The 12734-nt window shown below is 45.8% G+C and overlaps 1 protein-coding gene across 1 annotated transcript; it reads left to right on the top strand.

The window, feature by feature from the left end:
- The first annotated feature begins 230 nt into the window (after positions 1-230).
- Positions 231-9282, top strand: LOC133241849 (pregnancy-associated glycoprotein 1-like). Its single transcript, XM_061407767.1, has 9 exons — positions 231-331; positions 1405-1555; positions 2534-2651; positions 2750-2868; positions 4198-4391; positions 5327-5443; positions 7114-7255; positions 7343-7441; positions 9132-9282. The coding sequence occupies exons 1-9, from the start codon at positions 231-233 to the stop codon at positions 9279-9281; spliced, it is 1191 nt and encodes a 396-aa protein (XP_061263751.1). The 3' UTR covers position 9282.
- Positions 9283-12734: the final 3452 nt, after the last annotated feature.

Raw genomic sequence — 12734 nt, 5'->3', positions numbered from 1 at the left:
TTGTAGATGTCCATGCAGATCACTTTGATTTTCTAGCCAAGCTTCAACAAAGAGATTACACTTCAATTCTCTCTATTCTGAGAAGCTTCAAAGGCTACTCGCCAAGGACACTGATGAAGGTAAAGATTTTATCGAGACCTTTGTGTTTATTTCAGATCTTTTAGTGGCCTAAACGGGAAAACTAGGGTAGGTCAGAGCATATATAACTAGGGGCTCTTGGTCACCACTACATGCTAGGAACCCAAACTTCCCCAAGTACTTGGAGCCAGGAAGGAAGCATGAAGTGGCTTGTGCTCCTCGGGCTGGTGGCCTTCTCAGAGTGCATAGTCAAGTAAGTATGGGGACAGTAAGCCACATCATATTCCTTTCTCAGATTTTTGTTTTCATCTGATTATTCTTCCACCCATCAGGTTTAGAAGGGAATGGAATATCTCCCTAAGAATCTTAAAGTCCAACTCTTTCTTTGTAACTTGCTCTAGGAACTGTAGATGCCAAGGTCTTATGTCGATATGCATGGCTGCACAATTCTTGGGGTCCAGTCATGTCGTGACCTATTGAAAATGCAACTCCTTGCAACTGTTCAGTGCACAGTCTATGCAGATGTCGATGTGGTCCTGTGGAATAGCACTTTTCTGCATTTTATTCAACATGTCCTCTTTTTTCCCTGTCTACTTCAGTGTGTATATGTCTATGTCTGCATCTCTGTATCACTGTCATTTATCTCTCCATCTCTTTGGAAGTCACTGGGAGTGTATTTCTCTCTGAGTTGTTTTCTTTTAATTTTTCATTTGACTCATCTTTCCTTCCCAAGCCTCTGAATTTCCCTTACTTGTTCACTATAACTTGGATTCTTCTTTCAACTCTCTCTTCTCTTTCAACTTGGAGAAAGATACACTGTTTTATATACACTGATTTATATCTGACAAGCACTGTGACCACAGCCAACTCAGAAACCTCTTGCATTTCAAATTGCTCCCTTTTAAAAGAGGATAAGAGTCCCCCTTCTACCTCCTTCCTTGAGGTTCTATGAGATGGATAGAGTAGGATGGCAACAGCAATGCTAATGGCTGTCATTGTTGAGACTTCCTATTTATCAAGTACTTTATAGCCATCACTTCACTTATCCCCAAGATATTCTATTTGTGGGTTTGTTGTTACATTTCACCATTTTACTGAAGGGGAGACTGAGACACCGCATTGTCAAATGGCTTACCCAAGAATGCAGAACAGAACCTGTATTCAAATCTATGTCCTTGCCATGGTATATGCATAAAATTCTGATAATATTGTGCCTCATAAAATGATTAGAAAGTATACATGGCCATTACAATAACAGTTATACCTTAACACTGACAGCTTGTTGTAGCATCTTCTTTGTTTTCTTTGTCACATGCTTGGTGAAAGAATACCTCTAAGGAGAGTGAAGACCATGAGAAAAACCCTCAGTGGAAAAAACATCCTGAACAATTTCCTGAAGGAACATGCTTACAGACTGTCCCAGATTTCTTCTCATGGCTCAAATCTAACTTTTCACCCCTTGAGAAACATCAAGGATGTGAGTATTTTGGGAGAATAGTGCTTCACAGCACCCCCTGGTGCTCTAGCCTAGCACCGGGGCTCATCTGGAGGTGCCAAGTGGGATGTTGGAGTTGGGGTTCCTGCAGGAGGCAGAGACACTGGAAAACAGGGACCCCACCCAGAGGAGAAGGCACTCTTATCCTTAATTGTCAGTCTTTGTGACTGGGCCTGGCAATTACCAGGTGGCAGGTAAATATCCATTTCTATTTCAAAGATGTGTCATTAGTTTGAGGGCGATTGTTCCTTCTGAACTAAGTGAGCCACTCAGTTACAGATGAAGAGTGAACCATCACCGATCAAAAGGTACAACCAACTGCAAAGCAATTGTGAATCCTCAGGTAGAGGAATTCAGTTTCCACAGATGCAAGAAACACAGCAGTAAAAATTTATTGAACCAGTAGTCTGTTTAAGGCCATAAGAATCTAACACATTGGTTACTGTTTTTAGATTAGCCAAAGGGCTTATTTTGTCTTCAAGAATGTCCATGACAGCCTGAGAGATAGGCAAAGAGTAAATACATGTCAAGTGAAAGGGTCACCTGTGTGGTGTTGATTGCATGTGGGCTGAGTTTAGAGGTAGTGGCAGAGGTTGATCAAAAAGGACCTCCTGGAGAAGGGGTTGCTAAGGCTGGGTTTGAAGAGACTACACAGCTTCTCAAGTGAAGGCACCCAGATTACCCTGTGTGTCCAGCATTCCTGGATGTCCAGTGGTTATGCCTCTGGGCTTCCCATGCAGGAGGTACCACTTCAATGCCTGGTCATAGAGTCAATATCCTGCATACAATGTAGCACAGGAAAAATATATCAAATGCAGATACCTCTGTGACCAAAGTCTGTGAGCTGCACAGTGGTTAGAAAGTGATCTCAAGAGATATGTGATACCCAGAGGGAGGCATCAGTGTGGGAACAGTCGGTAGCCAGTTCAGCACTAACCCACTCCCTCCTTTTCCCTATAGAGGCTCTACGTGGGTAACATCACCATTGGAACACCCCCTCAAGAATTCCAGGTTATCTTTGACACAGGCTCATCCGACTTGTGGGTGACCTCCGTCTTTTGCACCAGCCCAACCTGTTGTGAGTATAGACAGCCCGTTCTTGGACCATCTTTCACTTGCCCTGCCGCCCTGTTTCCACCCTTGGCACCTGATGACACTCATCCCTTGTGTCTGCAGCTACACATGTTATGTTCAGACATTTTGATTCTTCCACCTTCCGGCCTACCAAAAAGACCTTCAGCATCAACTACGGTTCTGGAAGGATGAAAGGAGTTGTTGTTCATGACACAGTTCGGGTAACAGTGTAACAAATGCTGAGTCAGGACTGGCTGTGGAGTGACCACTTCTTGCAAAACAGAGGCAGGACTATCTGGCAGGACACTTCCTAGCCTATCTCACATAGGTATTGGCCATCTTATCCATAGGATCATGTCCCTGGGGAGGCAGTGCCTGTGGTGACACATGAGCAAACAGATTAGCTAACCCAGAGAGTCGCTTGAGGTGTGGACTTGCAGCTGCTCTACCTATGAGCAGTTCAAGGCTCATTTTTCTGGGTGTGGGAAGAGGGGATAAAAGCACCCACTTTTGACCTACTGAGCTGGTCCTGAGTCAGGGAAGTAAAGTGCCCAGTACAACCCGGACCACTCAGGAGGTGTCACAGTTGGCTCGGTGTCTCGCTTCTATGGACTTGTTTGAAAAAAAAAAAAAAGCACCCACTTTTATCTTCACAGACTGTTCCAGGCTTTTTCAGGTGATAAGTGGTTTAATTCTGCAACAACCCCACACAGCAGTTACTCTGATTAGTTTCTCTGACATATGAGAAACTGAGGTGCAGACAGCAAGGGCCTTGCTGAGGGCACACATGTGGTAAATGGTGGAGTTAGGCTGGCTTTTCAGGACTGAAGTTGCTGTAAGGCGTTTGGGGATAGGATAAAACTGATCTGGGGACCCTAAGGGCAGACAAGGGCTTCAGGTATCCAGAGTGGGAAACTGGAGGCCTGAGAAGTCAAGGGGCCTGATAAATGAGTTCTCACTCTAGACGACCCTTGAGAGTCTAATAAACCTATGGCCTGCCTCGCCCAAAGTACTTGAGTAGTTCTGCTCTCTCTCTTTCTCTCTCATACACACTCACACAAATACACACATATCCCCAAAAGGGAATTTCCCAGGCAGTAATTTCATAGAACCCTGCAAGGAAGATTGTGCTTTCGGCTTCTGTCTTCCTGGACAGATGCAGAATTCCCAGTACATTACAGAGAATGCAGTCCATTCGTTATTAGGTCATAGTGATGCCAAAGAGAAGGCTATCTTGCTCTCGATTGTTTTGTCCATAAGGTGGCACCAATGGGACCTGGCCTGACTCTTGGTTGCCCCACCTGTACAGAAGCCACGAGGCCAATTTGACTCACTCAGGTGGTGTTTTTCAGAGGGGCAGATGTTTTAAAATTCACAGCTTCTCTCAAATGGAACCCAAATTCCCCTCCCATCTTGGTCTAACCATCTGTGGGCCACCGAAGACAGAGCCCATCCTCAATTCTTTTCTGAGGATTTTATGGCAATGCACCCCAGCCCCGTCCTAGCCCCTTTTCACATACCTGTAGTGGGAACACTCTTCTCTCCCACAGATTGGGGACCTTGTAAGTACTGACCAGCCATTTGGTCTAAGTGTGGTGGAACTTGGGTTTGATGGTATACCTTTTGATGGCGTCATGGGCTTGAACTACCCCAAACTATCCTTCTCTGGAGCCATTCCCATCTTTGACAACCTGAGGAATCAAGGTGCCATTTCTGAGCCTGTTTTTGCCTTCTACTTGAGCAAGTAAGTCTGAAATGGACAATCCCTTTCTCCAAATTAGCTGTAAGATGCTTTCAGTTGCACGAAAATTATAGAACACTTGATAAAGAATTATCCTGTGAGATAATCTAACCCAGGATTACTATGGCCCCAGGGCCCTACCTGGCTTCACCACTGGCTTTTATAAATAACTTTGTATTGGAACACAACCGTACTCCTGAGCTCAAGACCAGTAACTTGGTCTGGGGTGGGGTGAGTGAGATGGAAGACTAATGGAAGGTAACAGGAATCAATTGAAGGAAAAGGCATTAGGATTTGCTTATGAATTTGATAAGGAAAGAAGGTGAAGGATCATGGATATCCTTCCTTCCTCATTAGCATTTCACTGGGAGCCCAGGATCAGCTACCCAGTTTGTAGGAGCAAGTGAAAATTGAAAATGTGGGACACAAAAGTGTGAGACCCCTTGTTCAAGAAATATTAAACATTCCAAGACAGGGAGAGCAGAGGTGGGGTCCCTTCTGAGCTCTGAGGTGGAGCTTTTTGGACAGTAGAGGTCACAGGCCAGGGGAGGCAACTCTGGGTGACCAGAACACACACCATAAGAACTCCCAGGCCTTGATTTTCCTGAAAAATGACAAGGTGGACAAAGAGAAAGCCAAAATGCTTCAGCACCCTGTACTCTGAGGGTTTCTGAGCACTAAGGTCGCAGGAGGTCCAGGGCGTCTTCAGAAGACATAGCGGGTGGAGCCCAGCAAGGGTTCAGCTTCTAACCTCCTCTGTGCCACTCACTAGCCAGTAACAGACCTCAGTCTGGATCTAACTCTCTCCTAGATGCTATTTCTGCATCTGTACATGGGGCCCTTATTAGGGCCTTGATGAGTGGACAAGCACAGCTCTCACACAGTGCTGTTGTTACTGTCCTCCAAGGATCCGCACCCCGCCCCTCTTCTCCATACAGAGACGAGCAGGAGGGCAGTGTGGTGATGTTTGGTGGGGTGGACCACCGCTACTACAAGGGAGAGCTCAACTGGATACCACTGATCCAAGCAGGCGACTGGAGTGTACACATGGACAGGTAAGCCTCTCCCTCTGAGGATCAGCCCAAGTGATGCTCCTGCTACTGTACATGGACACAGCCAGACACACACAAATGCATTCTAGACACACAGTCACACAGACATATACACCACCCACAATGACACAGACAGACACACAGACACATGGAAACACACAAGCAGACACATATAAACCTACACAGAGACACATAAAAACATGTATAGCTAGTCAGAGACACACAAGCACACACAGAGACACATACAAACACACATACAAACAAACACACAAGCACATGGATACACAAACAACCCATGGGTTCATAATCCCCAGGCCTTCTGAGCCAGGCTCAGATCAGGGTCCTAAAAGGCACCGAGAGGTCTGTGCTGCTGGTAGAGGGCTGCACCCACTGCCCTTTGAGGTGGGGAGCAGGGTTAGAGGACTCTACAGTGTGGTGGACAGAGGATCAGGGAGAATTTCACCAGCCTGAACAGAGTTATGATAAGAAGACCAACAATCGAGGGCTACCTAGGACATAGGAAGTTATCAGTACAGATAAATGTCTGTTTAAAAACAGGGAAGTCCTGAGCAAATGGAGAAAACAGGTCTCCTTAGGGAGCAGCTACCCTAAAGTGGTTAGAGGTTGGCTGCAGTCTTAAGACGTGAAAGCAACTAATAAAAAGGACACCCCACATCATGGGCACAAGTGGGACAGGGGCTATAACAGAATCAGGAAGGTGGGATCCAGAAGTGACCTGAGGACAAGAGGCATAATTGATAGGATTCTGTGTGATACCCTCAGGCAAAAGCTGACCTCTCCTTTGGGGTTTCTGTGTGCTAGTCATGTATTTCCTGGCCAGGGTCTCAGGGTCTGAGCTGGTTGTAGGAGCAGTGCTGGCAGACACCCTCTCCCAGAGGAGCCCCTCCCTCTCTCCCACCACTATGAGAATCTGCTTCCCCAGTGAATCTCCATATTCACTCTGTGTGTGACCCATATTTGTTCACCATCAGCTACAGCTCTCTGGATGTTTCTCATTGTTTTCTCAGTCTTCATTCACTCACTAAACAGACAAGCATTAGGCATCCACTGTGTGCCAGGCACTTTAGGGAGGCAAGGAGAATAAAACTTGCCCTCACATCTGAGAAGGCAGATGTACATGAAGTGACCTGCCCACATAGTGCATTGTGACTTTGGTACACGCTAGACATGAGGAGGAGAAGGCAATGGCAACCCACTCCAGTACTCTTGCTTGGAAAATCCCATGGATGGCAGAGCCTGGTGGGCTGCCTTCTATGGGGTCACACAGAGTAGGACACGAGTGAAGTGAGTTAGCAGCAGCAGCAGAAATGAGGAGGGTCTACAGAGAGTGACCAAGACAGGAGACTGATAAACACCGGGAGAAAGACTTCCCTGAAAACGATACAATTAAGCTGGAATCTGGAAAATGAGAAGAAATTTGCTAATCAAAGGGGAGTGGAGTCTTCTTGGAAGGAAGACCATCCTGTGTCAAGGTGCAAAAGAGCCTGGTGTATTCAAGTACTGCATTCAAGGATGTCAAGAAAGGTGCTGTGTTGAGAGCAAAGGAAAAGAGGGCAAGAGACGAAGGGCTGTTTAGGAGACAGTTGGGAAGGGGGCAGCTCTGGGGAGACTCAGAGTGACCTTGATGCCCGCTTTCTTCCGTTGTCTCTCAGCATCTCCATGAAAAGAAAGGTTATTGCTTGCTCTGGTGGCTGCGAGGCCCTTGTGGACACCGGGACATCACTGATTGAAGGCCCAAGAAGACTGGTCAATAACATACAGAAGCTCATCAGAGCCATGCCACGGGGTTCCGAGGTAGAGGGTCATGCCCCAGAGTCACTCTCAGGTTTCACATACAACAAGGATCACCAAGGCCAACCTCTCTCCCTCTCTCTCTAACAGTACTACGTTTCATGTTCTGCGGTCAATACCCTGCCCCCTATTATCTTCACCATCAAAGGCATCAACTACCCAGTGCCAGCTCAAGCCTACATCCTCAAGGTGAGGGGACAATACTCAGGGGTATTTCTCTAACTGGAGCTTGCAGGAACACTTGGGCTGCTGCTGGGAGGAGGGTGGAGTCTGCAGGCCATGTCACACCATTGCAGATGCTGCTGAGCCCTGTGGCTGGGCCAGTGCCTGCCAGAAAACCAACCACTTGAGATTAAAGGACAGTCTGGGACACTGATCTTCTTGAAATAAATGTGGAGATGCCACACCATGCTGGCATGGTGGGAGTCACAAGGAGAGGGGAACACTAAGGTCCTCAGTCCTCAAAGAGCGTCAATTCAATCTGAACCCTTAGGTGCATGAACATGGAAGTCAGCTCTAGCAGTCCCTGAAATAGACCATGTTACAAAGAGAATGGCTGGGGACAGTCCCAGTCTGATAGCCCAGCATAAGTTAACAGTTTTCCTCCCTTTCTCAAAGTTTTCCTGGTTTTGATGATAAATTACATGGTCACCCTAGTTCTCAGCTGCCATTTCCCCTTGCTCTGGCCAGGTGCCTCCTTTGTGAGTTGGGATACCCGATCCCTCTGAGGGGAGGCTGGATGCTAAGGTGAATAAAGCATGCACAGTGACTGCTCAGCCCTGGCACAGTGTGGAGGCTTCATGTCAGCTCCCTGTGGGAGTTCAGAGCAGGCTGATGGGCTCAAAGAAGGCTTTGAAGAAGGGAGGGAATTGCAGGAAACCACAAACACATTGAGCCATACGGAGGGTTGCTTGGTTCTAGGCAAAACTGCACAGAATTCCATGCAAATGGCATCTCAAGGTGGTCTGCACTGGGGCACTAGGGACTTACTAGGGGTGATGAGGGCTATGGACTGACCAGTGGGGTTGGGGAACCAGAGTAGGTTACCCAACCAAGCCAGAAGTGGCCAAAGAGGGTGAGTGTGGGCCGAAGGAGACTTCCCAGAGTTCCTTAGTTAAGTTTTCAAGAACGTGTTGTGGGCACTGCTCTATTTAAGATGGATAACCAACAACAGGATGCTGTGTAGCACGGGAAATTCCACTCAGTTATATGACAGCCTGGATGGGAGGGGGATTTTGGGGACCAGGATACATGGATACATATGGTTAAGTCCCTTTTCTGTCCACATGAAACTCAGAATATTATTAATCAGCTATGCTCCAATACAAAATAAAGTTGTTTTTAATAAAGTACAGATTGTGGAGATGCAGGAGGAGAACAAGTATTCTCTGCAGAGAAAACAAGGAGCAGGAGTCAGAAGAAAGGAAACAGGGAGTGAGGGGAACTATGGACACACTTGTTCTTTTCTAAATAATTATATTGAAGTGTGGCTAATCTTCAGGGTGGCGTTAAGTTCTGCTGCACAGCAATGTGACTCAGTTATACACATGAAAAATATATATTTTCTTATTCTTTTTCATGTGTTTTATCACTGGATAGTGAATATAGTTCCTTACGCTCTACAGAAGGACTTTGTTGTTTTTCATTCCTCTGTTTCCCCAACTTCCAGTCCTCTGCTCACCACACGCTTCCGCATGGCAACCTCATGTCTTGGCCTTCTTTGGTTTTGGATGAACTCTCATATCCCCTGCTCCTGAGAAAACCCCTTGATACTTATCAAAAGTGGGAAATAAAACAAATAATTGTTCTAGGTTGGGATATTGAGGGGAGTCACTGGTAAGGGCTCATGCTGACTGGTGTGTGTCTCTGACTCCCCCAGGATTCTAGAGGCCACTGCTATACCACCTTTAAAGAGGACAGATTGAGTCCATCTACAGAGACCTGGATCCTGGGTGACGTCTTCCTGAGGCGGTATTTCTCGGTCTTTGATCGAGGAAATGACAGGATTGGCCTGGCACGGGCAGTGTAAATCCTGGGAGTGGTTCAGGAATCAGTAAGGCCGCTCCTAACACACACTCACTCACACTTTGACCACTCCTGCCCAGAATGCTGTTGAACTGTATTTGGTGGTCTGCATACCCTATTCTCAGTAAAGAATAAAGGGTTTCACTCTTAATGGTGCTGAAACAAATGGGTGCCTCTGTTTGGGTCTGGGAGGTGTACAATGATCGGGAAGGATCTAGAACCAAGTCTGAATAAAAGTTGAAAGGAGCCCAACTCCAACTGGCTTCAAGAAAAAGGTAGACTCACTGAAATGATTCTGGGAATCCAGGACACAAGAATCAGAGGAAAGACAAAGATCTCAGTGACTGCACCCAAGAAATCAGAAGTCATCAATTCTCTCTTACCCTCGTACTTTCCCTTCACTCTTCTTTCATGGTCTTAGCCTGGCAACTTTCTTCCTTAAGACTTCTACACCTAGTGAGGGAGTCCAAGCTACTTGCCCTAGGGTGTTAAATCCCAAAGGCATCACCTAGTAAGGAAAGAAGATTGCACACATCAGAGTTCAAGGGTGTTCTCTGAATGACCCACCTCAGTTCACACGTACAGCCCAGATCAGCCATCCTGGCAGGGACAAGGGGTCTTCTGACTGGCTTTACATGGTCTTTGGCCCTGACCCAGCAGCACACATGATTGTCAATTTCCTCCAGAACTACGTGACTGAAGCTGGAGAGGCAGCCCCAAGGATAGCGACTGGCAGATGGTCTAGGCCATGGAAGAGTTTGTCATGACCCAACAACTCCACCACATCCTCATTCAGAAAAATTATAAGGGAAAATGAAATAGACTCTCTTCGTCCCATCTCATATGATCTTGTCATTTGGCTTGTCTTCCAGGGGATTTTGGGTGAGGTACTTCATGCAGAGCTGATTCCCTCTTGTTCCCACACATCAGTCACCAGCTCTCTGCCACATATGCCTGCTCTGTCCTTTCCAGTCCTACTTCGTAAGTGGTGGCCCCAGTGGATCCCTGAGCCATATCCCGCCTCCAGGGCCCAGAATGCCACTTCCTTGGCCTCCAGTGCTGCTGGGGAGAATGCAACACATGTATCGGTGAACCCAGGGTACACAGAGCCTTCAGCCTTTCTGAGATTCTTCCAGGGGTGGAGCTACAAACTATTTGCTTGGAGCTGCCATGGTTAGGCACTTTTGCAGTGGAAGCATCCGTTCTTTCCACGTGGAGGCCCTCAGTAGATGCCTCAGCTGAGACAGCAGAGATCAGTGGTTGATTTCCCTTCCGATTGACTGGTTTGATCTCCTTGTTGAATAAGGGACTCTCAAGAATCTTCCCAAGCACCACAGTTCAAAAGCCCAATTTTTTCCAATTCACCCTTTCTTATGGTCCAGAGCACACATCTGTACATGATTACTGGCAAAATCATAGCTGTGTCACTGCAGACCTCTGTAGCAAAGTGAATCTCTGCTTTTTAATACACTGTGCAGGTTTTTCATAGCCTTTCTTCCTTCCAAGGAGCAAGTGTGCTTTAATTTTGTGGCTGCAGTGAAGGTATGTAGTGCTTTTGGAGCCCAAGAAAATAAAATCTGCCACTGTATCCACTTTTCCCTCATCTATATGCCATGAAGTGGAGTGACATGAGGCCATGAATGTTGAGTAAATTTTTGTAAATAGTTTTTTAAATGTTGAGTTTTAAGCCAGTTTTTGTATCTCCTCTCCTCATCAAGAGGCTCTTTAGTTCTTTTTTGCTTTCTGCTATTAGGGCAGTGTCATCTTCATTTCTGTGGAGGTTGATATTTCTCCCAGCAATCTGTATTCCAGTTTGGGAATTATGCAGTCAGCATATCGAATGATGTATCCTATACAGAAGTTAAATAACTAGAATGAGAATGTATACCTTGTCACATTTCTTTCACAGTTTTAAACCTTTCAGTTGTTCCGTGTCTGATTCTAACTGCCACTTTTTGACCTACATATAGACTTTTCAGGAGACAGGTAAGGTGATCTGGTACTCCCATTTCCTTAAGAATTTTCCACAGTTTGTTGTGGTCCACACAAGGAAAGGCTTTAGCATAGTCAGTGAAGCAGACAGAAAGGTTTTCTGGGATTTCCTTGCTCTCTATGATCCAATGGATGTTGGCAATTTGATCTCTGGTTCCTCAAACCAGTATGTACATCTGGAAGTTTTCAGTTCATGTGGTGTTGAAGCTTAGCTTGAGGACTTTGAATATTACCTTGCTAGCAAGTGAGATGAGCGCTTTGCATGATAGGTTGAACTTTCTTTGGAATTGCCTTTCTTTTGGATTGGAATAAAAACTGACCTTTTCCAGCACTGTGGACACTGCTGTTTTCCAAATTTGCTGACATATTGAATGCAGCACTTTCACAGCCTAATTCTTTAGGATTTTTAAATAACTCAGCTGGAATTCCATCACCTCTCCTAACATTGTTTGTAGTGATGCTTCCTAAGTCCCACTTGACTTCATACTCCAGTAGATCTGGCTTTACATGAGTGGCCCCAGCATCATTCCTATCCCAGTCATTATGATTGTTTTTTTACAGTTCTTCTGTGCATTCTTCCTACCTCTTCTTAATCTCATCTGCTTCTGTTAGGTTTTTGAATTTTCTGTCCTTTATTGTGCCTATCCTTGCATGAAGTGTTCCTCTGGTAGCTCCAATTTTCTTGAAGAGATCTATGCTCTTTACAATTCTGCTGTTTTCCTCTAATTCTTGCACTGTTGACTTACAAACACTTTCTTATCTCTCCTTGCTATTCTCTGGAATTCTGCGTTCCATTGTGTAAATCTTTCCCTGTCTCCTTTGTCTTTCACTTCTCTATTTTCTCAGCTGTTTTTAAGGCCTCCTCAGGCAACCCCTTTTCCTTCTCACATCTGTTTTTCTTGGGGATGGTTTTGGTGACCACCTCCCATACAATGTTGCAAACCTCCATCCATAGTTCTTCAGGCTACCAGCCCTAATCCCTTGAATCTATTTTTCATCTCCACTACAAATTCATAAGGGATTTGATTTAGGTCATAGCTTAATGGTCTAGTGGTTTTCCTTCCTTACTTCAATCTAAGCCTGAAAACTGTTTGCTTCTGCCTAATCATTGGTGCCAGATCTCCATCCATAACTCCCAATAGGTGTGGAGCAAAAACACACAAATTGAGGACTGTTACCCTGGGTTTCTGCTTGGCTTTTCACATGCTTAGCTCTGTGACCTTGATCAAGTCCCTGAACCTCAGTTTCCTCATCTGGAAAATGGGCACCATGATGATAGTTCCACCTTATAGATTGCATGTGTGTCTGCTAAGAACAAGTGGCCCTGAGAGGGCTTTCTGTGTTCCTGAGTCTGGAACAATTATGACTTATTCTGCCACATGGGGAGAAGGAAATCTTCTGTTTAGAGGTTATGGATGCCATGCCCAAGGCTAAATATCGATTCAAGCCAAATGACATCTATCTC

The sequence above is a fragment of the Bos javanicus genome, chromosome 29 (assembly GCF_032452875.1).
Source record: "Bos javanicus breed banteng chromosome 29, ARS-OSU_banteng_1.0, whole genome shotgun sequence".
Lineage (NCBI taxonomy): Eukaryota > Metazoa > Chordata > Mammalia > Artiodactyla > Bovidae > Bos > Bos javanicus.
The sequence above is the reverse complement of the archived record's forward strand: the minus strand, read 5'-3'. Positions and strand labels throughout refer to the sequence as shown.

Bases quoted from the DNA above. Each gene is read 5' to 3' on its own strand.
- LOC133241849 (XM_061407767.1), top strand. From the start codon at position 231: ATGCTAGGAACCCAAACTTCCCCAAGTACTTGGAGCCAGGAAGGAAGC. The intron at 2,652-2,749 runs GTGAGTATAGAC...TTGTGTCTGCAG, and splicing joins TTGCACCAGCCCAACCTGTT to CTACACATGTTATGTTCAGA. The intron at 5,444-7,113 runs GTAAGCCTCTCC...GTTGTCTCTCAG, and splicing joins TGGAGTGTACACATGGACAG to CATCTCCATGAAAAGAAAGG.